The sequence below is a fragment of the Clavelina lepadiformis genome, chromosome 7 (assembly GCF_947623445.1).
Source record: "Clavelina lepadiformis chromosome 7, kaClaLepa1.1, whole genome shotgun sequence".
Lineage (NCBI taxonomy): Eukaryota > Metazoa > Chordata > Ascidiacea > Aplousobranchia > Clavelinidae > Clavelina > Clavelina lepadiformis.
The window spans coordinates 14,897,065-14,922,762 of record NC_135246.1 but is presented as its reverse complement, the minus strand read 5'-3'; the positions used below and the strand labels follow the sequence as shown (position 1 = coordinate 14,922,762).

Genomic DNA, 25,698 nt, shown 5'->3' with positions numbered 1-25,698 from the left:
CGAGCCAGCATTAGAATCACCAGTAATAATTTTTCCACTGAACGTGGCACATTAAAAATGATGGGTCGTCACTATTATCGGGAATGTTCTTTCCTTTTAGAGTTTTAGGATCCTCTTTCTGTCATCTGCGCAAGTAAAATAAAGAATGAAGAAACTTAAAAGTAAATAGCAAGTGAAAAGAAAGATAACAAGACAGAGTCACCTGAGATATTTTACGACGACAAATCCAATTTTTGAAAGATGTTTCGTAAGACATTATAATGATCGCTAAAACTTCTACAAACAGTGTGCTACATGCACAACCCAACATGGCAAACAAACGTCGAAATTCACGATATTTGTCCACGGACGTCGTTTTATAATGAGCAAACAGAGCAAAAGCTTTCAAAAGGTTTATATTAAATTTTCTTCTTTCAAACTAAGATTTACATTTCTGTAGTATAATATTTCAGTACTGCTATCTCAGGATTCTGATATGCTATACCATTCTGAATTTACAGCAAAAAAGGAAAATCACAGTCGATAGGTTTTTCATCACTGAATCGCGATGTTCAACAAACGTCTTTCAAAATCAAAAAAATTATTATCAAAAAAATTATTCTCAAATGAAGTTATAAATTACTTATTGTCTATCAGCGTGCTTTTATATCTGAAGATTATTGTCAAAAACAGATAGTTTAGCAGAAAAACTTATGAATGAGCTCTCTTAAGTTGCTGTGCAGTTGTTGGTCAGTCCTTCAATTGTAAGCCAGTTGTACAGTAGTATGCTATTTTTTTTAAAGGGTGTAAGTAATTGGCTTATAACCTGAGCGGTAGCAATGGTAAACATGTCGTCATTTTCTTACCGAAAAGCCCTTGCAGTGCTTTTGGGAGTTACCTTTCTCACTGTAATCTACTGGGCCAACAGACAAAGATTTTTTATTTTTGATGAAATCATGACACAGTATAACATGGCACACGGTGATACAACAGACAGATTACATTGTGACAACATTTTGTTAAACGTCAGTCGTGGCAGCTGGGTTGTTCACAAACATAACAAGTCTCTAGAATTATATTATGACAACATTCTGCTGGAGTACAGGAGAAAGGTGGGCATCTTGCAAGACCCAGTGCGTAGCGACGACTTGTGTGGATATAAACAGTGAGTTAGTCAGTCACTTTTTGGTTTTTAAATTTGCTTGTGGTCATGACACCATCGATATCTGCCCATGAAGGGACTGTCCTGTTTACTTTTCCATAAGTAACTTATCACAAACGTGAAAAGTATAGTTAACTTCTTTTAATTTAAGTAAAGCAAGAGCTTTGATAACACTGGTCAACACGATTTTTTATGCCAAAGATTTGACAACGATTTTAGGCTAATTTGGGGTCGCTGATTTCAAAAATGGCAATCATTTTTCTCAATTGGCTCTAGTTTTTGAGATATTTAGATTTTTCACTTTCGGAAATTCCACTCATATCACACATAACGCAATACTAGGTTTCAGGTCTCAGCCAACTGTAATACACTTGGACAATAGCCAGTAATATAGTCAAATGCATAAATATCACAATACTAAATCAATCAGTGCGTAATAAGTCTATTTTTATATATAGTTGCTGGTGAATCGCTTTTTGTATGACTTTCTTTTATGGCGGACGTCAGTACAAAAATGCTGAAAACACCAACATTAGTCTGCCATCATGTTTTTCTCCCATCTGCCCTGGTATCTTTCTTCCATCACCTTTATGTCCTGATGAAATCTCTCCCCTTGTTCTTCAGAAAAATCTCCCAAATTGTCAGGAAATTTATCCAAATGGCTGTGGAGATAGTGCACTTAAATGCTCATATTTGCCCCTACCTGTTGGTAGGCCTCGAGCATATTTTTCACCAGCTCTGGATAGTTTTCTGCCCAAAAAGTTCTTCGCCACAGACACAAAACAAGACCAAGCTTTGAATTCCAGATTGTTCATGCTTGTTCCAAATTTGAATGATTGATTAATTTGCGAATTTGAGGCCCATCAAAAATGCCTGCTTTCAATTTTTCGATTGTCAGTTTTGGAAAACGTCTACAAAAACTTTTACAACAATCACATTTGCCTGACATGGAGAGGTGGTAAAATGATCTTCTTTCTTTGAAACAAAGGTTCTTTAATCAAATTTGCTTTACCTACTTTCAGGTCTTCTCTTGTGAACCATGCCTTTTTTACCCAGTGCTGGATTTTTGCCCTGCTTTCCCACAAGCACATAAAGCAGGGATAATTAGTTTATCCACTTTGCTGCCCAAGCAAAAAATTTCACCATCTTTAAGTCAACACAAATCGACCACTGGTGCTCAGCATAGCAGATCTTCCGTACAACTAATTTGACGTTTTCATATTCTTCTTTCAGTTTTGTAAAGATGCATAGCAGTTGCCATTATGCAACAGAATGCATTTCAAACTTCTGGTAGAGCTGTCTATAAACAATCGCCAGTCTTCTTGTTTGTAGTCTAGGAATTTTCATTTAGAGGAGAAGTCCAGTTATATCATTTCAATATACAAGGTCTGCATCTTGACTGAAGAAGGAAGGAGTTCCTCTTCTCTAGTCCGGTAAGCTGTTATCTTTGCATCCGCCTTTAGACAGTTCTTCTCCTTCAGTCTGGAAGCTGAAACCTCAGATGCTTCTTTTGATAAGTTACGGTCTCTGATAAATTCCTTTTGTGTGAACTGTTCGAGAGTGGAAGAGCTTTCTTTGTAATTAATAAAACTGTCACCATTTTCTTCACTATGTTTCCTTTCATGCTTTTCCTCAATATCTGTTTCTTGAAAATCTGGTACTGATGTAAACGCAGGTACGGGAATGCTTTTGCAGTGCTCAACCGGTCGCCTTACTAACTAGTTTTAAGAAGAGTAAGGCTTTATACACCTGCAACTCGAAAGAAGCAAACTTGTTCAAGGTCAGCGATTCTTGCCTTCAGTGCATTAAAAATTTCAAGAAATCAGGAAAAATTAGCGCATTTTTATCAGTACATCAACAAATAAGGCAGGTTTATTTAATTAGAATCACAATTGAGTCTATTCTGAGGTTTCAACCGAAACGAAAACAATGACGTGATAGCTAAAACACTGTCACTAATGCCAGAAATAGTGAAAAATGCTGAAATAAAGAAAATGACTATATCTCGAAAACTAGAACCAATTCAGCAAAACCAATGCAAAATTCAGAATCAGCGACCTCAAATTACCCTAAATCCGTTGAAACATCGCTGGCACCTCAAAAAAAAATTTTTTTTGTTGGGCAGTGTAATCTTTTAAATTTATCCTTAATTCATTAATATAAATGAACAAATTCGGATATACCCAATATTAATTGACAGAAGTAAACGTACAATTCATCTTGTTCGAGCACTGGTGGTGAAACTTTAATATAGAGATTTATACGTGTGATGTGTACGTTGTTTTAATTAAGCTACTTTAATAGATTTAATTCATTTTTGGTATTTCTCATTCACTCAGAAGTTTACAAAGCAAAACCTTTTTTGCCTTTGAAATGCAATATAATTACAGCATGTGCAAACATTTAACACAAATAGCTTTTCCTACTAAGTAATTGTCCTAACATCATAAGATCGAAGGCGTATACATATTTTACTTTTTCATAATTCAGGAAAAAAGTTAACTTAACAATGCTGACACAGAAACTGTTTTCTTTTTGTTTCAGTCACTCAAAGAAACCAGATAACAGCGATTGGCCGGACGTTGGAAGCTTGTGCGAAGGGAATGGCCCCAAACCATGCTGCAGCAACCAGCAAGGTGGTGTCTGCTTAGACACCAATAAGACATTTGATTGCAAATGCAAGAGGTCAGTGCTGTAACCAAGTCATTTTTTTCAGACTCGAGTCAAGTTAAGTTATTTGGGAAGTTAACTTAAGTCAAGTCGAGACAAATTACTATTTGGATCAGGTCAAGTTAAAATATAATCCAAGTCAAACAAGTTATATCTTTGGCTAATTACAGAGCTACTCAACTATTTTTTACTAAGGTCCAGTTATAAAAGTTGAAAATTTGCTTAGGTCCGTTATAACTCTCATGAAATAATTTACAGTCATACAAATGTATTAAAATACGATATATAAAATAATATAATTTTCTGGATGGGTATTAATTTAATTTTAACATCTCTGGATTTCAAAATATTAAATTCTCTAGATTTTTTAACACAACACATGAAATACGGTATATACAAAATCCGGTAAAGCGGTATTGGCAAAAGCAATAAGCGAAATTTATTTATTGTTCTGTTAGTTACAGCTAGTGGGAGAATTGGTATTTCTTATTTCTTGCTAGTTCTTTAAATCTTGGTTCTAAAGTAGTGAGAGCGAGTCGAAGGCAGTGGTGAAGGGTTTCATTGGTCATACAGATGCGAAATTTATTTTTTATGAAGTTCATGTTCTTGTGCATTGTGACGTCAACAAGGCTTGTTTGATTTATTTGAAATTGTGCTATTTTCTGCTGTTTTTTTGTTTTTGTAAATCAACAATAATGGATTTGGTTTTGTTAAAAAACTGGTGTCCTTTATGAAGTCACAAATATCATTGTGACTTCATAAAGTTTCTTTATGGGTTGCAATTAGCGCCTTGCTGATGATGGGCTTTACCCAGAAACAGCGCTGTCGAAGGCTACATCTCCTTAGTGGAAACGCAATACGCCGGCTGCCCCGATTGACAAACGACCTATTACCAAAAACCGCTAGAAGACTAGTTTGAGCTACCACTTACACACTCGCTGCTTAATTGAATAAGCAGGAATAACAAAACTAATGATGAACGATTTCATTTGCGTAAATACTGAGACAAATAAGGTCCGGATTCAACACATAAAAGGTCCGCATTCGGACCGCGGTCCGCCAGTTGAGTAGCCCTGTATTACATATAATATGTATAGCCGCTATACCCAGTGGTTACCAAACTCTTTTGAGCACGACCCAAACTTGAGCTTGGTGAACATCTCGCGGCCCAAGCTTCAAACATCGTATTTTAACACGAAAAAATAACGATTGTGTGGATGATTTTTGTGCAGTAGCTAAGTTGCAATGTCAGCAATCTACTCTTTTCTCAAGCACTTATGGGCCTACGCTACAGACAGACACAGCAGACAAGAAGTGGTAATCTGATCCACTCACTATGGAACAATGTATTTTATTACCAATATGGGTTTGCATCGCCTTGGTGCTACCCATTTTTTGACTCTTCGCAACCCTTGTTTGGATCGAGACCCATACTTTGGGAACCACTACTTTAACCGATCGTTCGCAACGAAATCGAAAGTCTGTAATTCAGTTGATCAATACATTAACAACTAAGATTTAATGACTTGCGTCAAGTTACTTTCTGAGACTCAAATCAAGTCAAGTCATTTCAAGCATTGACTCGAGTCAAGTCAAGAAATTTAAAAACGTGACTCAAGTCGACTTAAGTGAAGTCATCGACTCGAGTCATTACAACACTGCAAGAGGCCAGTCCAGTTATTATGCTTCTCAGCTCCTGTTATCGTTTGGTATTGCGTCATCATATGTCAAGCATCAGTTCAACAAACGCTCTGATATATAAATCGATAAATGGCCAAGTTCACAGAAGTAGTTGAAATACTCTACAGGCCAGTGCTTTTCAACCTTTGAGACTGTGCGCGCTAGTGTGTATACTGTAGAAAAAATCTAGTGCGGATGACGAAAACGGTCCGGGTGAAATTCGTCAATCTGATTTTCGAAAAAAAACTTTTATATTTTTAACTGTGTTGGTTATGTAACACTCCGTTTGCTTGTATACAGATCATTGCACAAATCCAAAAAATCGGCAAAGAAGTCTTTAACCAGGTTGGGCCTAACAACGGTAACATGAATGGCATAAAAATGTTGCCCGACAGACAAAGTACGGTATGGTATCACAAACGTTTTTCTTGGACTGAGGAAAGTCTTTCCACAATTTAAACTGGGCGATGGTTCCTCATTGTTCGAGCCTCGGCTAACGTTCTTGTCTTCGTGCAAGTTCCGATAGATACACACATCTTTTATCATTTTTTTGATTTTCTGTGTTATCTAAATTTGGAACTGTTTATCAAGACCACTGAACAAAAAAAAGTAAGCTTCGTTCATACCTTGCTCAAGGGAAATACAATGGCATACAGCAAATGAAAATCGAATCCGGTTCGCATTTGGTTTTTGGTAGTTTAACCCAGACGTAAAGTGCGCTTAAAAGAAAGTAAAACTCTCACGTAACATTTCAAGACTATGTTAAGTGTGCTGTAATTTGTTTCCGTACGGATTGAACTGAGGTTACAATGCTTACACATAAACGGATTCTGGTACGGAGTGTTTTGTAGAATGTTTAGTTTCAATTAGTACCAAGAAAAAGTGAACGAACGACGAAATCGCCAGCCTGCCAAACGTTTTACGGTTTGGTGACACTTAATCACGCGACACTTAATCACGCGACGCTTAATCACCGACACATAATCACTAGGACGTTTAATCACGCGACACATAATCACACATTTACAATTTACATTGTAACAAGTACATGCATATTTACATGCAACTAACATTGTATTTTACGGTGTAACGTTTTGATGGTACTTTGGTCAAGAGCTTCGGTGACAATAGAATAATGTTAGATATTACATAGGTTATACGTAGCAATGCAAAATGACATGTTATTTCCTGATTGGCTAATGTGTTTGTATAAAAACTAAGGTTTGGTTAAAATCTCCCCTTCTTGTCACTACACATAATATCAGTTTTACCTTCTAGACTGTTCATTACTGAATTGGAGTTATAGTTTTGTTTAAATGTGAAAAGATGATGAAAATGTTTCTATTGTGATACAACTTACTTCGGACAATATAACAATTAGACTTTATGAAGCTGGTGTTGATTTAAAGAAACATTATAGAGAAAGCCGGCGCAACGGAGTCAAAGACAATTGTCGGGGAGTTCTAAAAGAAAGACTAATAGCCTTTGGCTTTAGGCCAACCTTACAAGCAATCCACATCGCCATCCCCACAGAGAGATGCACACGAGCTTGAATTACTGAATTTTCCTCACGCTTTTCCGACATCCAAGTGATTATGTGTCGCGTGATTAAATGTCGCGTGATTAAGTATCCAAGTCGCGTGATTAAATGTCCTAGTGATTATGTGTCGCGTGATTAAGTGTCCTAGTGATTATGTGTCGGTGATTAAGCGTCGCGTGATTAAGTGTCGCGTGATTAAGTGTCGGTACACCACGTTTTACATCTTGGACAGTATCACGTGCGGATCAGATTTTCGTAACACTGAAAAGTTCGAACCCCCATCAAAAAGTTTGAAAAGCACTGGTATAGTCTATATAGTTGGGTATTAGGCAGTATTATGTTGGGTAGTAGGCATATGCTACTTATATTACTTATACAGTATTAGGCTTCGTGGCCGCGTCAACCTTTTCGTTATAGTACAGCACTACAACATATGATAGTAAACAACTTGCTTGTTTTAAGTCTTCGAGGTTTTGCCGCTTGTTTACCGTTCGTTAAATCAATCAGTTAATTTTTCGTCACTCCAGGGTTGGCTAGTGAGGACGAAACATCACTACTATATAGTTGTTAATAGCATGTGTTTACGCATGGAGAAAAGCTGACAAGTCTAAAAGGTTTTAAACGTGCATAGAAATACGGATGGTATTAATGTGCTGATAACAACTAGCACGGCCACTAAACCAGATAAACTATTGCTTTTTTGAGCATACTTGTGTTTTCTTTATGCCACAACAAGTTTAGCACCATTTCTGAGCTTCTTATGTCAGAAGCATACAATAACCGATACGATACAATGACATAAATGGTATAAAATAAATTGAATTGGAACCATGAAAATTTCATTTACAGTATCTACGGTAACAGCAATAAAAACAAGAATCTGGTGTGATTGGTTAAAAGTTTGCCAATTTCAAAGTTTTTCCAACATTTTCGAAGAAGGAAATGTGGCGTCTGAATGACGAAATAAAAAACTTTTTATAATATCATAATTCTCACTTAAACTATATACAGTAGATAGGTGTCTTGCTTGCAATAACAGCTTACTGGTTGCTTTACTAAGTTTACTAAGTTTACTAAGTTTACTAAGTTTACTAAGTTTACTAAAGTTTACTAAGTTTACTAAGTTTACTAAGTTTACTAAGTTTACTAAGTTTACTAAGTTTACTAAGTTTACTAAGTTTACTAAGTTTACTAAGTTTACTAAGTTTACTAAGTTTTCTAAGTTTACTAAGTTTACTAAGTTTACTAAGTTTACTAAGTTTACTAAGTTTACCGCCAGCTGCTTTAATAAAAGATTGTCAGTTTTGATGATTCTTTGCTACTTTGTATTTTTAAAACATCGATCCACAATCAAGTGAAATATAATTAAATAGTAAAATGCTGCTTCGACATTTTTTTCTTTGTTTTTGATCATAGTTGCATCGATATGCGAGTTTACAAGCACGCAGAATTATCTTCTTGGGAATTGGATGACCCCCGATGCTGGTGGAGGAATTATAGCGCCATAGAAGCTTGTCACGTGATAGAGCAGTCTCCGTTCAATGACATTTATTACGTTGGAGATTCATTCATGCGTAACATGTTTATGACAACGCTCATGCTGTTAGCTGGTGATCCTGTGCGTGGAGCGTGGCCGAAGCAGATGACGGAGGAGGCAAAGCATCTCTGCATGTCATGCCAGATGTATAAGTTACCTATTTGCAGGAATATCATAAGCGATATTAATGATGTTGCCAATCCAGGATCGCTGTGCGGAGGAAAATCACCGAGTTTTAATCTTAAAGTGTTGACATATTATAGTAATGATTACAAAGACGAATTCATCAACTTAGTGAATAAACTCGCTGGCAAGAATGGGACCTTAATCATGTTAGGTGTTGGTTATCACATGAGTTGCCTTGCAAAGCCGGTGATTGATAACTTTCTAAATCCGGCTTTAAGTGCGATTGGTCATTACTACACTTCGAATAAACTTACTGGAGCTCGTTGGCCACGAATATTTTTCGTTCTTCCGATGCCAACCGGGCTTTTGAAACCTCCTCAACATTTTGGTATGCAAAATGATGTGAAGATGGGACAGCTTGCAATCGAGATAGCAAAATATTGCAAAGAACACGACATACCTGTTTTCGATTTTCGTGCGCTTGGCAAGCACGTTCATAGCTTTGATGGAACTCATTATGGTTTGGGCGTGAATCTCATGAAAAACCAAATCTTGTTAAATTATATCGATTCACTGTAAATTCAAGTCTTGAGCCAGAATACTTCATTTGTTTACTGACGATTAGAAAATGCTCGTCTGTCTTTTGCACACAATTGAAGCACAATTAAAACCTGACGAAGGTCTTTCTAAAAACGTTTTGTAGCAAATGTTATCACAATGAAAGAAAATTTCTTTACCTGTTTCAAGTATTGTGTAGAGTATTTTGATTCCGTATTCTTATTTGGGCGTTCACAGTGTAATTTGCTTTGTGTAGTTGAACCGATTAACTTTAACCTAACCTTTCTTTTTAAACTAAATTCAACTTCAAAATATAAAGCGTGACTCCGTCGCCTCGAGGCAGACGGACTTTGCAGAAATTTGTTCTTCTTGATACGGTTTTGTGACAAAACTACAAATTTTTAGTAGAAGTGACCATGCTTGAAACTGGATCGGTCAGTTGACACTAAAAACCATCTATACAGTTTATGCTGAACAAAATATAACCAACTTTGATGTAGGTCTTTGTATAATTTTTTCCCAAATAATATTTTTAGACTTAGCCATACAGCTGAAAAATGTTGTTGAAATAAATCTAGATTTGTTTAGCCTGAGGGAAGTGATGGTTACAGAGGCTAGATTAGATGTGTCTGCGGAGGATTAATACAGCACAGTATGTAGTTGACCACATTGCATAAAATAGATTTAATTCTGTTATATTTAGTCAAACAATAAGCAAGTTGCTTATGTATTTAGCAGTAACATAACGAGTATGCAAAGAGTGTTCTAAATAAAAGTTATTTGCTATTTGGTTGCAATGCTGTCCATTGCCTCTTACCAAACAGTAGTTGCAGTGCTGCTAAGTTTTACCGCTCTTAGCCTACTCTACTGGGTAAACAGACAATCTATTTGGGTTTTTGAAAAGATCATGGCACCAGCAGATGGATTAAACTGTGACAACATTTTGCTTAACCTGACGAGCGGAACTTGGGTTGTCAATAAACACAATAAGTCACGGGACTTGTTTCTTAATGACATTTTGCTAGATTACCGGAGAAGACGAGGCATTTTGCAAGAACCTGTACGTAAGGACGGTTTTTGTGGATACAAGTAGTAAGTTAGTCTGGACTCACTTTTTTCTGGCACAAGATTGCCGTCTTACTATAAAATTGTTTTTCCGTAAGAATGCGCTGTGGCGCTTAAATGTTTAAAATAAGGTAGAATAGCAATTCTTATGCATCATTCCTTTCTTTTGTTTCGGTAAAGCTTATGTTTATGAATGCTAATGTTTTTATGATGGCAACGCATAAAACTTATTTTTAGAATGTCAGGTACGCCCTTTAATTGTGGCAACAGCTTAAGTGAAAATTATCTTACGTATTAATACTGGTTGAATTGTTTGCAGTTATATTCAGATGAATGTCATAAGCTACCACATTTCCTGAAATCCAATTTCCCGTAAAAGGTAGTTCCCATATAGGATGTTCCAAAAAAGACCGCATACTTTTAACTTTCAGACAATATAAAAATATTGTAAACATTTGTCAACGTTCGGGATTTCCAGTTTCCTGGTTAATGTGTTGCAAATGATAGTTATTCTTAATTATTATGGACGCAGCTGTTTTGAAATGTTTTTTATACCATCTAAAACAGCCTGTTCTCAGAATATATCCGACGTAGCCTATATATTGTGGGCTTAACTAAACATTTAGATTTTTTCTTGACTATACGGCAAAACACCAGGGTACATTAGGGTGTACCTTGGTCTTGGCACTCTGTACAAGTGCCGATGGCATAAATTAGCACTTTTATTATTTGTGTTGTTTACTTTGACGTATTTTTCACACATCATTACTTTTTTACTCCAGTCTCTCAAAGAAACCAGTAAACAGCACTTGGAAAGACGTTGGAAGCATGTGTGACGCGTATGGCAGCAAACCATGCTGCAGCAACCAGCAAGGAGGTGTCTGCGTGTCAACCAGCGAAAAGTTTGAATGCAAATGCAAGAGGTAGGTTGATTATGCCCCTGTAGTCATTTCGTATTCCGACAACAAATAATAAAATAAGTGCTGGTCGGTCAATTTGGTTTCGTAATGAATAAAATCATATAGTTAGGCAAGTTCATAAAAGAGGAGTTGACCGGATTTGCAATGACCGTGATTGAGTTGATCTGGCGTCGAAACTTGTACCATGCTCTTGTTATTCCTGTACAATAATATCAAACACAAATTACAACTGAATGAGTAATGTTTTTGGCGCATCAACATGTTTAACGGTTTCATATTTCTACAAACTGCTTTCGTGCGGAGTAAAGTTACGTCTGGGTAACGGGACAAGCATGTGCAGACGAAACAAAACAGGCTAAAGTCAGAGTACATCCAGAGATATAATTCTACTTCAATAAGTTTTATAAATATAGTTTAAAAACTTTTAATTTACTAAAAACGTGCAGTATTTGCATCTACAATATGCCCTGGTTACAGCTTTTTGCTTCATACAGCACGTATTTTGATTTTCTGATTACGACATGCCAGTTTTATTTACTATCATTTCATTTTACCTTTGTTAAATGGCCTTACGTATTCGGATTTATTAGCAATAATTGCTAGGGAAACGTCCTCCATGAAACTATAATACACGGTCGGTTGATTCCAAGTTGTGTTCACTTTGCTTGTATTTTACTAAAACGAAGTGGCCGCTGCTTCAGAGCAAGCTTCGAACATGTTCACCTAAAATAAATAATTAATTCAACAAAATCAATTTAAATAACATTTTAAATTTTGATCAGTTGCATCGATATGCGAGTTTACAAGCACGCAGAATTATCTTCTTGGGAATTGGATGACCCCCGATGCTGGTGGAGGAATTATAGCGCCATAGAAGCTTGTCACGTGATAGAGCAGTCTCCGTTCAATGACATTTATTACGTTGGAGATTCATTCATGCGTAACATGTTTATGACAACGCTCATGCTGTTAGTTGGTGATCCTGTGCGTGGAGCGTGGCCGAAGAAGATGACGGAGGAGGCAAAGCATCTCTGCATGTCATGCCAGATGTATAAGTTACCTATATGCAGGAAAATCATAAGTGACATGAACGATGTTGCCGATCCAGGATCGCTGTGTGGAGGAAAATCACCGAGTTTTAATCTTAAAGTGTTGACATATTATAGCAATGATTACAAAGACGAATTCATCAATTTAGTGAATAAACTCGCTGGCAAGAATGGGACCTTAATCATGTTAGGTGTTGGTTATCACATGAGTTGCCTTGCAAATCAGGTGATCGATCATTTTCTAAATCCGGCTTTAAGTGCGATTGGTCATTACTACACTTCGAATAAACTTACTGGACCTCGTTGGCCACGAATATTTTTCGTTCTTCCGATGCCAACCGGGCTTTTGAAACCTCCTCAACATTTGGACATGCAAAATGACGTGAAGATGGGACAGCTTGCAATCGAGATCACAAAGTATTGCAAAGAACGCGACATACCTGTTTTCAATTTTCGTGCGCTTGGCAAGCACGTTCATAGCTTTGATGGAACTCATTATGGTTTGGGGGTGAATCTCATGAAAATTCAAATCTTAATAAATTATCTCGATTCACTGTAAATTCAGGTTTTGAGCCAGAATACTTCATTGGTTTATTGACGATTAGAAAATGCTTGTTTCTCTTTTGCACACAATTGAAGCACAATTAAAACCTGTCGAAGGTCTTTCTAAAAACGTTTTGCAGCAAATGCTATCACACTGAAATAAAATTTCTTTACCTGTTTCAAGTATTGTGCAGACCAGCGTGGTCCAACTGCAGGCCCGCGGGCCAAAGTGATAACTGATAGTGCATGCATGCCGGCCAACTGATAGTCAGCTTTGATAGTCGCTATTGTCGAGGAAGAACCTCGACCGCAGCTGATGTCACATTGATCAGCATTTAATAGCTAAATTTTGAACTATTCTAATTTCAGTTCTAATATATATCAATGTCACATTGTTTTTCAGTTCTAATTTCACATTTCTTCAGTTCTAATTTAAAAACATTGGCCCGCAAGATAAAAAAATTTCCTGATTTTGGCCCGCGATGAAAAGAAGTTGGACCACGCTGGTGTAGACTGTAGCGTGTTTTGATTCCGTATTCTCATTTTGGAATTCTCAGGGTAAATTGCTTGGTTTAGTTGAACAGATTAATTTTAACCAAACCTTTCCTTTTAAAATAAATTCAACTTCAACTTATAAAGCGTCGCCTCTAGGCAGACGGACTATGCAGAAACCTGCTCTACTTGAATTGGTTTCGTGACATCATTACAAATCGTTAGTACAAATGACCATGCTTGAAACTAAATCGGTCAGTTGACACTAAAAACTATCTATGCAGTTTATGCTGAACAAAATATAACAAACTTTGATGTAGGTTTTTGTATAATTTTGTCCCAATTAATATTTTTAGACCTAGCCATACAGCTGAAAAATGTTGTTGAAATAAATCTACATTTGTTTAGCCTGAAGAAAGCGATGGTTAGAAAGGCTATAGATCAGATGTTTCTGCGGAGGATTGTGACAGCACACTATGTAGTTGACCGAATTGCATAAAATAGATTTAATTCTGTTATATTTAGCCAACTAATATAGAAGTTGCTTATGTATTTAGCAGAAAGATAACGAATATGTAAAGAGTGTTCTGAATAAAAATTGCTTGCTATTTGGTTGCGATGCTGTCCATTATCTCTTACCAAATAGTAGTTTTAGTGCTTCTGTCACGAGAATTATTTTTATATCCGTCACGTTTTATTCGTTTTTATTCGCATTATCACCATCACGTTTTATACACCGTTTTATTTGCATCGTATTGTCTCTTCGTGCATGTTCACGTTCTGCTATATTTTACATGTTTATGTGTACACGTATTTTTTCACTAGTGACGTCTCGTCTCGCTACCCCGAGCGCTTAGTTAGTATTCAGCGTCCCACGTTGATTCTTTGATTACGTGGAATTTGTGTTTTGTGAGGTGTCGCGCTCGGCTGGGCGAGTGAAGGCAGTCTACGTTTGGTTTTAATAAAGTGAAGACCCTTGTTTTTATCTAAGAAAGACTTGTAGATATGAGACAGTCTGGCTATTCGACTAGCCGTTAAGCGGGGAGCTTACCTGGTAGAGAAAGTTTGGTTACACTTCTAAGTTTTATTGTTCTTAGCCTACTCTGCTGGGAAAACAGACAATCTATTTGGGTTTTTGAAAAGATCATGGCACCAGCAGATGGATTAAACTGTGATAACATTTTGCTTAACCTGACGAGCGGAACTTGGGTTGTCGATAAACACAATAAGTCACGGGACTTGTTTCTTAATGACATTTTGCTAAATTACCGGAGAAGGCGAGGCATTTTGCAAGAACCTGTACGAATGAAAGGTTTTTGTGGATATAAGTAGTAAGTTAATCTGGACTCACTTTTTTCTGGCACAAGATTGTCGTCTTACTATAAAATTGTTTTTCCATAAGAGTGCGCTGTGGCGCTTAAATGTGTAAAATAACGTAGAATAGCAATTCTTATGCATCATTCCTTTCTTTCGTTTCGGTAAAGTTTATGTTTATGAATGCTAATGTTTTTATGATGACAACGCATTAACCTTAGTTTTAGATTGTCAGGTACGCCCTTGTTGCAACAGCTTAAGTGAAAATTATCTGACGTATTAATACTGGTTGAATTGTTTACAATTATGTTCAGATGAAGGTCATAAGCTACCACATTTCCTGAAACCCATTTTCCCGTAAAAGGTAGTTCCCATATAGGATGTCCGGAAATAGGCCGGATACTTTTAACTTTCAGACAATATAAAAATATTGTAAACATTTGTCAACGTTCGGGATTTCCAGTTTCCTGGTTAATGTGTTTCAATTGAATGTTATTCGTAATTATTATGGACGCAGCTGTTTTGAAATGTTTTTTATACCATCTGAAACAGCCTGTTCTCAGAATATATCCGACGTAGCCTATATATTGTGGGCTTAACTAAACATTTAGATTTTTGCTTGACTATACCGCAATACACCAGGGTATACCTTGGTCTTGGCACTTTGCACAAGTGTCGATGGCATAAGAAGCACTTTTATTATTTGTGTTGTTTACTTTGACGTATTGCACACATATCATTACTTTTTTATACCAGTCTCTCAAAGAAACCAGTGAACAGCACTTGGAAAGACGTTGGAAGCATGTGTGACGCGTATGGCAGCAAACCATGCTGCAGCAACCAGCAAGGAGGTGTCTGCGTGTCAACCAGCGAAAAGTTTGAATGCAAATGCAAGAGGTAGGTTGATTTTGCTCCTGTAGTCATTTCGTATTCCGACAACAAATAATAAAATAAGTGCTGGTCGGTCAATTTGGTTTCGTAATGAATACAATCATATAGTTAGTCAAATTCATAAAAAAAGAGTTGACCGGATTTGCAATGATCGTGATTGAGTTGACCTGGCCTGGAAACTTGTACCGTGCTCTTGTTATTCCTGTACAATAATATCAAACACCAATCCCGACTGAATTAGTAATAGTTTTGGTGTATCAACATGTTTAATAGTTTCATGTTTTTACAAACTGCTTTCGTGCGGAGTAAAGTTACATCTGGGCAACGCGACAAGCATGTGCATTGTGCAGACGAAACAAAACAGGCTAAAGCCAGAGTATATCCAGACTTATAATTCTACTTTTAAGTATTAATAAGTAATAAGTTTTATAAATATAGTTTAAAAAACCTAACTTAATAGAAACGTGCAGTATTTGCATCTATACAGTACATGCCCTGACTACAGCTTTTTGCTTCGTAAAACATGTATTTTGCTTTTCTGAATACGACGTACCAGGTCTTTTTACATTTCAAACCAATAAACGATAGTTTGCGAAAGGGCCTTACGTCTTCAGCTTTATTAGCAATAAATGCCAGGGAAACGTCCTCCACGAAACTATAATACACGGTCGGTTGATTCCAAGTTGTGTTCACTTTGCTTGTATTTTGCTAAAACGAAATGTTAACATAAATTAAATAATTAATTCAACAAAATCAATTTAAAAAATGTTTTAAATTTTGATCAGTTGCATCGATATGCGAGTTTACAAGCATGCAGAATTATCTGCTTGGGAATTGGATGACCCCCGATGCTGGTGGAGGAATTACAGCGCCATAGAAGCTTGTCACGTGATAGAGCAGTCTCCGTTCAATGACATTTATTACGTTGGAGATTCATTCATGCGTAACATGTTTATGACAATGCTCATGCTGTTAGCTGGTGATCCCGTGCGTGGAGCGTGGCCGAAGCATATGACGGAAAAAGAAAAAGATCTTTGTATTTCTGGTCAGATGTACTTCTGGAAGACATGCAGGAATATCATAAGCCACATGAATGATGTTGCCGATCCAGGATCGCTTTGCGGAGGAAGATATCCTAGATTTAGTTTTAAAATAAAAAAATACTTTAGCGTCAAGTCAAAAGATGAATTTCTTGATTTGGCCCAGAGACTGGCTGGCAAAAAGGGATCTTTAATTGTGTTAGGTTTTGGTTTTCACATGAATTGCCTTGCAAATCAGGTGATCGATCATTTTCTAAATCCGGCTTTAAGTGTCATTGGTCATTACTACACTTCGAATAAACTTTCTGGACCTCGTTGGCCACGAATATTTTTCGTTCTTCCGATGCCAACCGGGCTTTTGAAACCTCCTCAGTTCCTGCATTTGCAAAATGACGTGAAAATGGGACAGTTTGCGATTGAGATAACAAAATATTGCAAAGATCGCGACATACCTGTTTTCGATTTTCGTGCGCTTGGTAAGCACGTTCATAGCTTTGATGGAACTCATTATGGTTTGGGGGTGAATCTCATGAAAAACCAAATATTGTTAAATTATCTCGATTCACTGTAAATTCAAGTCTTGAGCCAGAATACTTCATTGGTTTATTGACGATTAGAAGATGCTCTTCTGTCTTTTGCACACAATTGAAGCACAATTAAAACCTGTCGAAGGTCTTTCTAAAAAGGTTTTGCAGCAAATGCTATCACACTGAAATAAAATTTCTTTACCTGTTTCAAGTATTGTGTAGACCAGCGTGGTCCAACTGCAGGCCCGCGGGACAAAGTGATAACTGATAGTGCATGCATGCCCGCCAACTGATAGTCAGCTTTGATAGTCGCTATTGTCGAGGAAGAACCTCGACCGCAGATGTCACATTGATCAGCATTTAATAGCTAAATTTTGAACTATTCTAATTTCAGTTCTAATATATATCAATGTCACATTGTTTTTCAGTTCTAATTTCACATTTCTTCAGTTCTAATTTAAAAACATTGGCCCGCAAGATAAAAAAATTTTCTGATTTTGGCCCGCGATGAAAAGAAATTGGACCACGCTGGTGTAGACTGTAGCGTGTTTTGATTCCGTATTCTCATTTTGGAATTCTCAGGGTAAATTGCTTGGTTTAGTTGAACAGATTAATTTTAACCAAACCTTTCCTTTTAAAATAAATTCAACTTCAACTTATAAAGCGTCGCCTCTAGGCAGACGGACTATGCAGAAACCTGCTCTACTTGAATTGGTTTCGTGACATCATTACAAATCGTTAGTACAAATGACCATGCTTGAAACTAAATCGGTCAGTTGACACTAAAAACTATCTATGCAGTTTATGCTGAACAAAATATAAGAAACTTTGATGTAGGTTTTTGTATAATTTTTTCCCAATAAATATTTTTAGACCTAGCCATACAGCTGAAAAATGTTGTTAAAATAAATCTACATTTGTTTAGCCTGAAGAAAGCGATAGTTAGAAAGGCTATAGATCAGATGTTTCTGCGGAGGATTGTGACAGCACACTATGTAGTTGACCGCATTGCATAAAATTGATTTAATTCTGTTATATTTAGCCAACTAATATAGAATTTTCTTATGCATTTAGCAGAAAGATAACGAATATGTAAAGAGTGTTCTGAATAAAAATTGCTTGCTATTTGGTTGCGATGCTGTCCATTATCTCTTACCAAATAGTAGTTTTAGTGCTTCTAAGTTTTATTGTTCTTAGCCTAATCTGCTGGGAAAACAGACAATCTATTTGGGTTTTTGAAAAGATCATGGCACCAGCAGATGTATTAAACTATGACAACATTTTGCTTAACCTGACGAGCGGAACTTGGGTTGTCGATAAACACAATGAGTCACGGGACTTGTTTTTTAATGACATTTTGCTAAATTACCGGAGAAGGCGAGGCATTTTGCAAGAACCTGTACGAATGGACGGTTTTTGTGGATACAAGCAGTAAGTTAATCTGGACTCACTTTTTTCTGGCACAAGATTGCCGTCTTACTATAAAATTGTTTTTCCATAAGAGTGCGCTGTGGCGCTTAAATGTGTAAAATAACGTAGAATAGCAATTCTTATGCATCATTCCTTTCTTTCGTTTCCGTAAAGTTTATGTTTATGAATGCTAATGTTTTTATGATGACAACGCATTAATTTTAGTTTTAGAATGTCAGGTACGCCGTTGTTGCAACAGCTTAAGTGAAAGTTATTTGACGTATTAATACTGGTTGAATTGTTTACAATTATGTTCAGATGAATGTCATAAGCTACCACATTTCCTGAAACCCATTTTCCCGTAAAAGGTAGTTCCCATATAGGATGTTCCAAAATAGGCCGGATACTTTTAACTTTCAGACAATATAAAAATATTGTAAACATTTGTCAACGTTCGGGATTTCCAGTTTCCTGGTTAATGTGTTTCAAATGAATGTTATTCGTAATTATTATGGACGCAGCTGTTTTGAAATGTTTTTTATACCATCTGAAACAGCCTTTTCTCAGAATATATCCGACATAGCATATATAGTGTGTGGGCTTAACTAAACATTTAGATTTTTGCTTGACTATACCGCAATACGCCAGGGTTGATTAGGGTATACCTTGGTCTTAGATCTCTGTACAAGTGCCGATGGCATAAATTAGCTCTTTTATTATTTGTGTTGTTTACTTTGACGTATTGCACACACATCATTACTGTTTTACACCAGTCTCTCAAAGAAACCAGTAAACAGCACTTGGAAAGACGTTGGAAGCTTGTGTGACGCATGTGGTGGCAAACCATGCTGCAGCAACCAGCAAGGAGGTGTCTGCGTGTCAACCAGCAAAAAGTTTGAATGCAAATGCAAGAGGTAGGTTAATTATGCTCCTGTAGTCATTTCGTATTCCGACAACAAATAATAAAATAAGTGCTGGTCGGTCAATTTGGTTTCGTAATGAATAAAATCATATAGTTAGGCAAGTTCATAAAAGAGGAGTTGACCTGATTTGCAATGATCGTGATTGAGTTGACCTGGCCCGGAAACTTGTACCATGCTCTTGTTATTCCTGTACAATAATATCAAACACAAATCACAACTGAATTAGTAATGTTTTTGGCGCATCAACATGTTTAACGGTTTCATGTTTCTACAAACTGCTTTCGTGCGAAGTAAAGTTACATCTGGGTAACGGGACAAGCATGTGCAGACGAAACAAAACAGGTCAGAGTGAGAGTACATCCAGAGATATAATTCTACTTCAATAAGTTTTATAAATATAGTTTAAAAACTTTTAATTTACTAGAAACGTGCAGTATTTGCATCTACAATATGCCCTGGTTACAGCTTTTTGCTTCATACAGCCCGTATTTTGATTTTCTGAATACGACATGCCAGTTTTATTTACTATCATTTCATTTTAGGTTTGTTAAATGGCCTTACGTATTCGGATTTATTAGCAATAATTGCTAGGGAAACTTTCTCCATGAAACTATAATACACAGTCGGTTGATTCCAAGTTGTGTTCACTTTGCTTGTATTTTACTAAAACGAAGTGGCCGCTGCTTCACAGCGAGCTTCGAACATGTTCACCTAAAATAAATAATTAATTCAACAAAATCAATTTAAAAAATGTTTTAAATTTTTGATCAGTTGCATCGATATGCGATTTTACAAGCACGCAGAATTATCTGCTTGGGAATTGGATGACCCCCGATGCTGGTGGAGGAATTATAGCGCCATAGAAGCTTGTCACGTGATAGAGCAGTCTCCGTTCAATGACATTTATTACGTTGGAGATTCATTCATGCGTAACATGTTTATGACAACGCTCATGCTGTTAGTTGGTGATCCTGTGCGTGGAGCGTGGCCGAAGAAGATGACGGAGGAGGCAAAGCATCTCTGCATGTCATGCCAGATGTATAAGTTACCTATATGCAGGAAAATCATAAGTGACATGAACGATGTTGCCGATCCAGGATCGCTGTGTGGAGGAAAATCACCGAGTTTTAATCATAAAGTGTTGACATATTATAGCAATGATTACAAAGACGAATTCATCAACTTAGTGAATACACTCGCTGGCAAGAATGGGACCTTAATCATGTTAGGTGTTGGTTATCACATGAGTTGCCTAGCAAAGCCGGTGATTGATAACTTTCTAAATCCGGCTTTAAGTGCGATTGGTCATTACTACACTTCGAATAAACTTACTGGACCTCGTTGGCCACGAATATTTTTCGTTCTTCCGATGCCAACCGGGCTTTTGAAACCTCCTCAACATTTGGACATGCAAAATGACGTGAAGATGAGACAACTTGCGATCGAGATCACAAAGTATTGCAAAGAACGCGACATACCTGTTTTCGATTTTCGTGCGCTTGGTAAGCACGTTCATAGCTTTGATGGAACTCATTATGGTTTGGGGGTGAATCTCATGAAAATTCAAATCTTAATAAATTATCTCGATTCACTGTAAATTCAAGTCTTGAGCCAGAATACTTCATTGGTTTATTGACGATTAGAAGATGCTCTTCTGTCTTTTGCACACAATTGAAGCACAATTAAAACCTGTCGAAGGTCTTTCTAAAAATGTTTTGCAGCAAATGCTATCACACTGAAATAAAATTTCTTTACCTGTTTCAAGTATTGTGCAGACCAGCGTGGTCCAACTGCAGGCCCGCAGGCCAAAGTGATAACTGATAGTGCATGCATGCCCGCCAACTGATAGTCAACTTTGATAGTCGCTATTGTCGAGGAAGAACCTCGACCGCAGATGTCACATTGATCAGCATTTAATAGCTAAATTTTGAACTATTCTAATTTCAGTTCTAATATATATCAATGTCACATTGTTTTTCAGTTCTAATTTCACATTTCTTCAGTTCTAATTTAAAAACATTGGCCCGCAAGATAAAAAAATTTTCTGATTTTGGCCCGCGATGAAAAGAAGTTGGACCACGCTGGTGTAGACTGTAGCGTGTTTTGATTCCGTATTCTCATTTTGGCATTCTCAGGGTAAATTGCTTGGTTTAGTTGAACCGATTAATTTTAACCAAACCTTTCCTTTTAAAATAAATTAAACTTCAACTTATAAAGCGTCGCCTCTAGGCAGACGGACTGTGCAGAAACCTGCTCTACTTGAATTGGTTTCGTGACATAATTACAAATCGTTAGTACAAATGACCATGCTTGAAACTAAATCGGTCAGTTGACACTAAAAATTATCTATACAGTTTATGCTGAACAAAATATAACAAACTTTGATGTAGGTTTTTGTATAATTTTGTCCAAATAAATATTTTTAGACCTAGCCATACAGCTGAAAAATGTTGTTAAAATAAATCTACATTTGTTTAGCCTGAAGAAAGCGATGGTTAAAAAGGCTATAGATCAGATGTTTCTGCGGAGGATTGTGACAGCACACTATGTAGTTGACCGCCCTGCATAAAATTGATTTAATTCTGTTATATTTAGCCAACTAATATAGAATTTTCTTATGCATTTAGCAGAAAGATAACGAATATGTAAAGAGTGTTCTGAATAAAAATTGCTTGCTATTTGGTTGCGATGCTGTCCATTATCTCTTACCAAATAGTAGTTTTAGTGCTTCTAAGTTTTATTGTTCTTAGCCTACTCTGCTGGGAAAACAGACAATCTATTTGGGTTTTTGAAAATATCATGGCACCAGCAAATGGATTAAACTGTGACAACATTTTGCTTAACCTGACGAGCGGAACTTGGGTTGTCGATAAACACAATAAGTCACGGGACTTGTTTTTTAATGAAATTTTGCTAAATTACCGGAGAAGGCGAGGTATTTTGCAAGAACCTGTACGAATGGACGGTTTTTGTGGATACAAGCAGTAAGTTAATCTGGACTCACTTTTTTCTGGCACAAGATTGCCGTCTTACTATAAAATTGTTTTTCCATAAGAGTGCGCTGTGGCGCTTAAATGTGTAAAATAAAGTAGAATAGCAATTCTTATGCATCATTACTTTCTTTCGTTTCGGTAAAGCTTATGTTTATGAATGCTAATGTTTTTATGATGACAACGCATTAACCTTAGTTTTAGAATGTCAGGTACGCCGTTGTTGCAACAGCTTAAGTGAAAATTATCTGACGTATTAATACTGGTTGAATTGTTTACAATTATGTTCAGATGAATGTCATAAGCCACCACATTTCCTGAAACAAAATTTCCCGTAAAAGGTAGTTCCCATATAGGCATATAGGATGTCCGGAAATAGACCGGATACTTTTAACTTTCAGACAATATAAAAATATTGTAAACATTTGTCAACGTTCGGGATTTCCAGTTTCCTGGTTAATGTGTTTCAATTGAATGTTATTCGTAATTATTATGGACGCAGCTGTTTTGAAATGTTTTTTATACCATCTGAAACAGCCTGTTCTCAGAATATATCCGACGTAGCCTATATATTGTGGGCTTAACTAAACATTTAGATTTTTGCTTGACTATACCGCAATACACCAGGGTATACCTTGGTCTTGGCACTTTGCACAAGTGTCGATGGCTTAAGAAGCACTTTTATTATTTGTGTTGTTTACTTTGACGTATTGCACACATATCATTACTTTTTTATACCAGTCTCTCAAAGAAACCAGTGAACAGCACTTGGAAAGACGTTGGAAGCTTGTGTGACGCGTATGGCAGCAAACCATGCTGCAGCAACCAGCAAGGAGGTGTCTGCGTGTCAACCAGCGAAAAGTTTGAATGCAAATGCAAGAGGTAGGTTGACTATGCTCCTGTAGTCATTTCGTATTCCGACAACAAATAATAAAATAAGTGCTGGTCGGTCAATTTGGTTTCGTAATGAATACAATCATATAGTTAGTCAAATTCATAAAAAAAAAAGTTGACTGGATTTGCAATGATCGTGATTGAGTTGACCTGGCCTGGAAACTTGTACCGTGCTCTTGTTATTCCTGTACAATAATATCAAACACCAATCCCGACTGAATTAGTAATAGTTTTGGTGTATCAACATGTTTAATAGTTTCATGTTTTTACAAACTGCTTTCGTGCGGAGTAAAGTTACATCTGGGTAACGCGACAAGCATGTGCATTGTGCAGACGAAACAAAACAGGCTAAAGCCAGAGTATATCCAGACTTATAATTCTACTTTTAAGTATTAATAAGTAATAAGTTTTATAAATATAGTTTAAAAAACCTAACTTAATAGAAACGTGCAGTATTTGCATCTATACAGTACATGCCCTGACTACAGCTTTTTGCTTCGTATACATGTATTTTGATTTTCTGAATACGACGTACCAGGTCTTTTTACATTTCAAATCAATAAACGATAGTTTGCGAAAGGGCCTTACGTCTTCAGCTTTATTGGCAATAAATGCCAGGGAAACGTCCTCCACGAAACTATAATACACGGTCGGTTGATTCCAAGTTGTGTTCACTTTGGTTGTATTTTGCTAAAACGAAATGTTAACATAAATTAAATAATTAATTCAACAAAATCAATTTAAAAAATGTTTTAAATTTTTGATCAGTTGCATCGATATGCGAGTTTACAAGCACGCAGAATTATCTGCTTGGGAATTGGATGACCCCCGATGCTGGTGGAGGAATTACAGCGCCATAGAAGCTTGTCACGTGATAGAGACGTCTCCGTTCAATGACATTTATTACGTTGGAGATTCATTCATGCGTAACATGTTTATGACAACGCTCATGCTGTTAGTTGCTGATCCTGTGCGTGGAGCGTGACCGAAGAAGATGACGGAGGAGGCAAAGCATCTCTGCATGTCATGCCAGATGTATAAGTTACCTATTTGCAGGAAAATCATAAGTGACATGAACGATGTTGCCGATCCAGGATCGCTGTGTGGAGGAAAATTACCGAGTTTTAATCTTAAAGTGTTGACATATTATAGCAATGATTACAAAGACGAATTCATCAATTTAGTGAATACACTCGCTGGCAAGAATGGGACCTTAATCATGTTAGGTGTTGGTTATCACATGAGTTGCCTAGCAAAGCCGGTGATTGATAACTTTCTAAATCCGGCTTTAAGTGCCATTGGTCATTACTACACTTCGAATAAACTTACTGGACCTCGTTGGCCACGAATATTTTTCGTTCTTCCGATGCCAACCGGGCTTTTGAAACCTCCTCAACATTTGGGCATGCAAAATGACGTGAAGATGAGACAACTTGCGATCGAGATCACAAAATATTGCAAAGAACACGACATACCTGTTTTCGATTTTCGTGCGCTTGGTAAGCACGTTCATAGCTTTGATGGAACTCATTATGGCTTGGGGGTGAATCTCATGAAAATTCAAATCTTAATAAATTATCTCGATTCACTGTAAATTCAAATCTTGAGCCAGAATACTTCATTGGTTTATTGACGATTAGAAAATACTTGTCTGTCTTTTGCACACAATTGAAGCACAATTAAAACCTGTCGAAGGTCTTTCTAAAAATGTTTTGCAGCAAATGCTATTACACTGAAATAATATTTCTTTACCTGTTTCAAGTATTGTGCAAACCAGCGTGGTCCAACTGCAGGCCCGCGGGCCAAAGTGATAACTGATAGTGCATGCATGCCCGCCAACTGATAGTCAGCTTTGATAGTCGCTATTGTCAAGGAAGAACCTCGACCGCAGATGTCACATTGATCAGCATTTAATAGCTACATTTTGAACTATTCTAATTTCAGTTCTAATATCAATGTCAAATTGTTTTTCAGTTCTAATTTAAAAACATTGGCCCGCAAGATAAAAAAATTTCCTGATTTTGGCCCGCGATGAAAAGAAATTGGACCACGCTGGTGTAGACTGTAGAGTGTTTTGATTCCGTATTCTCATTTTGGCATTCTCAGGGTAAATTGCTTGGTTTAGTTGAACAGATTAATTTTAACCAAACCTTTCCTTTTAAAATAAATTCAACTTCAACTTATAAAGCGTCGCCTCTAGGCAGACGGACTGTGCAGAAACCTGCTCTACTTGAATTGGTTTTGTGACATAATTACAAATCGTTAGTACAAATGACCATGCTTGAAACTAAATCGGTCAGTTGACACTAAAAACTATCTATGCAGTTTATGCTGAACAAAATATAAGAAACTTTGATGTAGGTTTTTGTATAATTTTTTCCCAACAAA

The 25,698-nt window shown here is 36.8% G+C and overlaps 3 protein-coding genes and 1 pseudogene across 6 annotated transcripts; all 4 read left to right on the top strand.

The window, feature by feature from the left end:
* The first annotated feature begins 420 nt into the window (after positions 1-420).
* On the top strand, positions 421-9,273 carry LOC143464582 (uncharacterized). The gene is made up of 3 exons (XM_076962440.1): positions 421-1,144; positions 3,686-3,826; positions 8,448-9,273. Exons 1-3 carry the CDS (start codon positions 819-821, stop codon positions 9,271-9,273), a joined length of 1,293 nt encoding a protein of 430 aa, XP_076818555.1. The 5' UTR covers positions 421-818.
* Positions 9,274-9,896: 623 nt separating this feature from the next.
* On the top strand, positions 9,897-12,997 carry LOC143464585 (uncharacterized). The gene is made up of 3 exons (XM_076962444.1): positions 9,897-10,344; positions 11,100-11,240; positions 12,020-12,997. The coding sequence occupies exons 1-3, from the start codon at positions 10,049-10,051 to the stop codon at positions 12,843-12,845; spliced, it is 1,263 nt and encodes a 420-aa protein (XP_076818559.1). The 5' UTR covers positions 9,897-10,048; the 3' UTR covers positions 12,846-12,997.
* Positions 12,998-14,340: 1,343 nt separating this feature from the next.
* Positions 14,341-21,186, top strand: LOC143464584 (uncharacterized). 3 transcript variants are annotated; one of them, XM_076962441.1, is made up of 4 exons: positions 14,341-14,652; positions 15,392-15,532; positions 19,277-19,417; positions 20,198-21,186. In XM_076962441.1, exons 1-4 carry the CDS (start codon positions 14,468-14,470, stop codon positions 21,021-21,023), a joined length of 1,293 nt encoding a protein of 430 aa, XP_076818556.1. In that variant the 5' UTR covers positions 14,341-14,467; the 3' UTR covers positions 21,024-21,186. The 3 variants fall into 3 exon arrangements, with proteins under 3 accessions (XP_076818556.1, XP_076818558.1, XP_076818557.1); XM_076962443.1 differs by lacking the exons at positions 19,277-19,417; positions 20,198-21,186 and adding an exon at positions 16,312-17,820; XM_076962442.1 differs by lacking the exons at positions 14,341-14,652; positions 15,392-15,532 and adding an exon at positions 18,172-18,524.
* An 871-nt stretch (positions 21,187-22,057) lies between these two features.
* LOC143464588 (uncharacterized) lies at positions 22,058-25,623 on the top strand (annotated as a pseudogene). Its single transcript, XR_013118517.1, has 3 exons — positions 22,058-22,410; positions 23,158-23,298; positions 24,079-25,623. The product of XR_013118517.1 is annotated as an uncharacterized LOC143464588 (transcript).
* Positions 25,624-25,698: the final 75 nt, after the last annotated feature.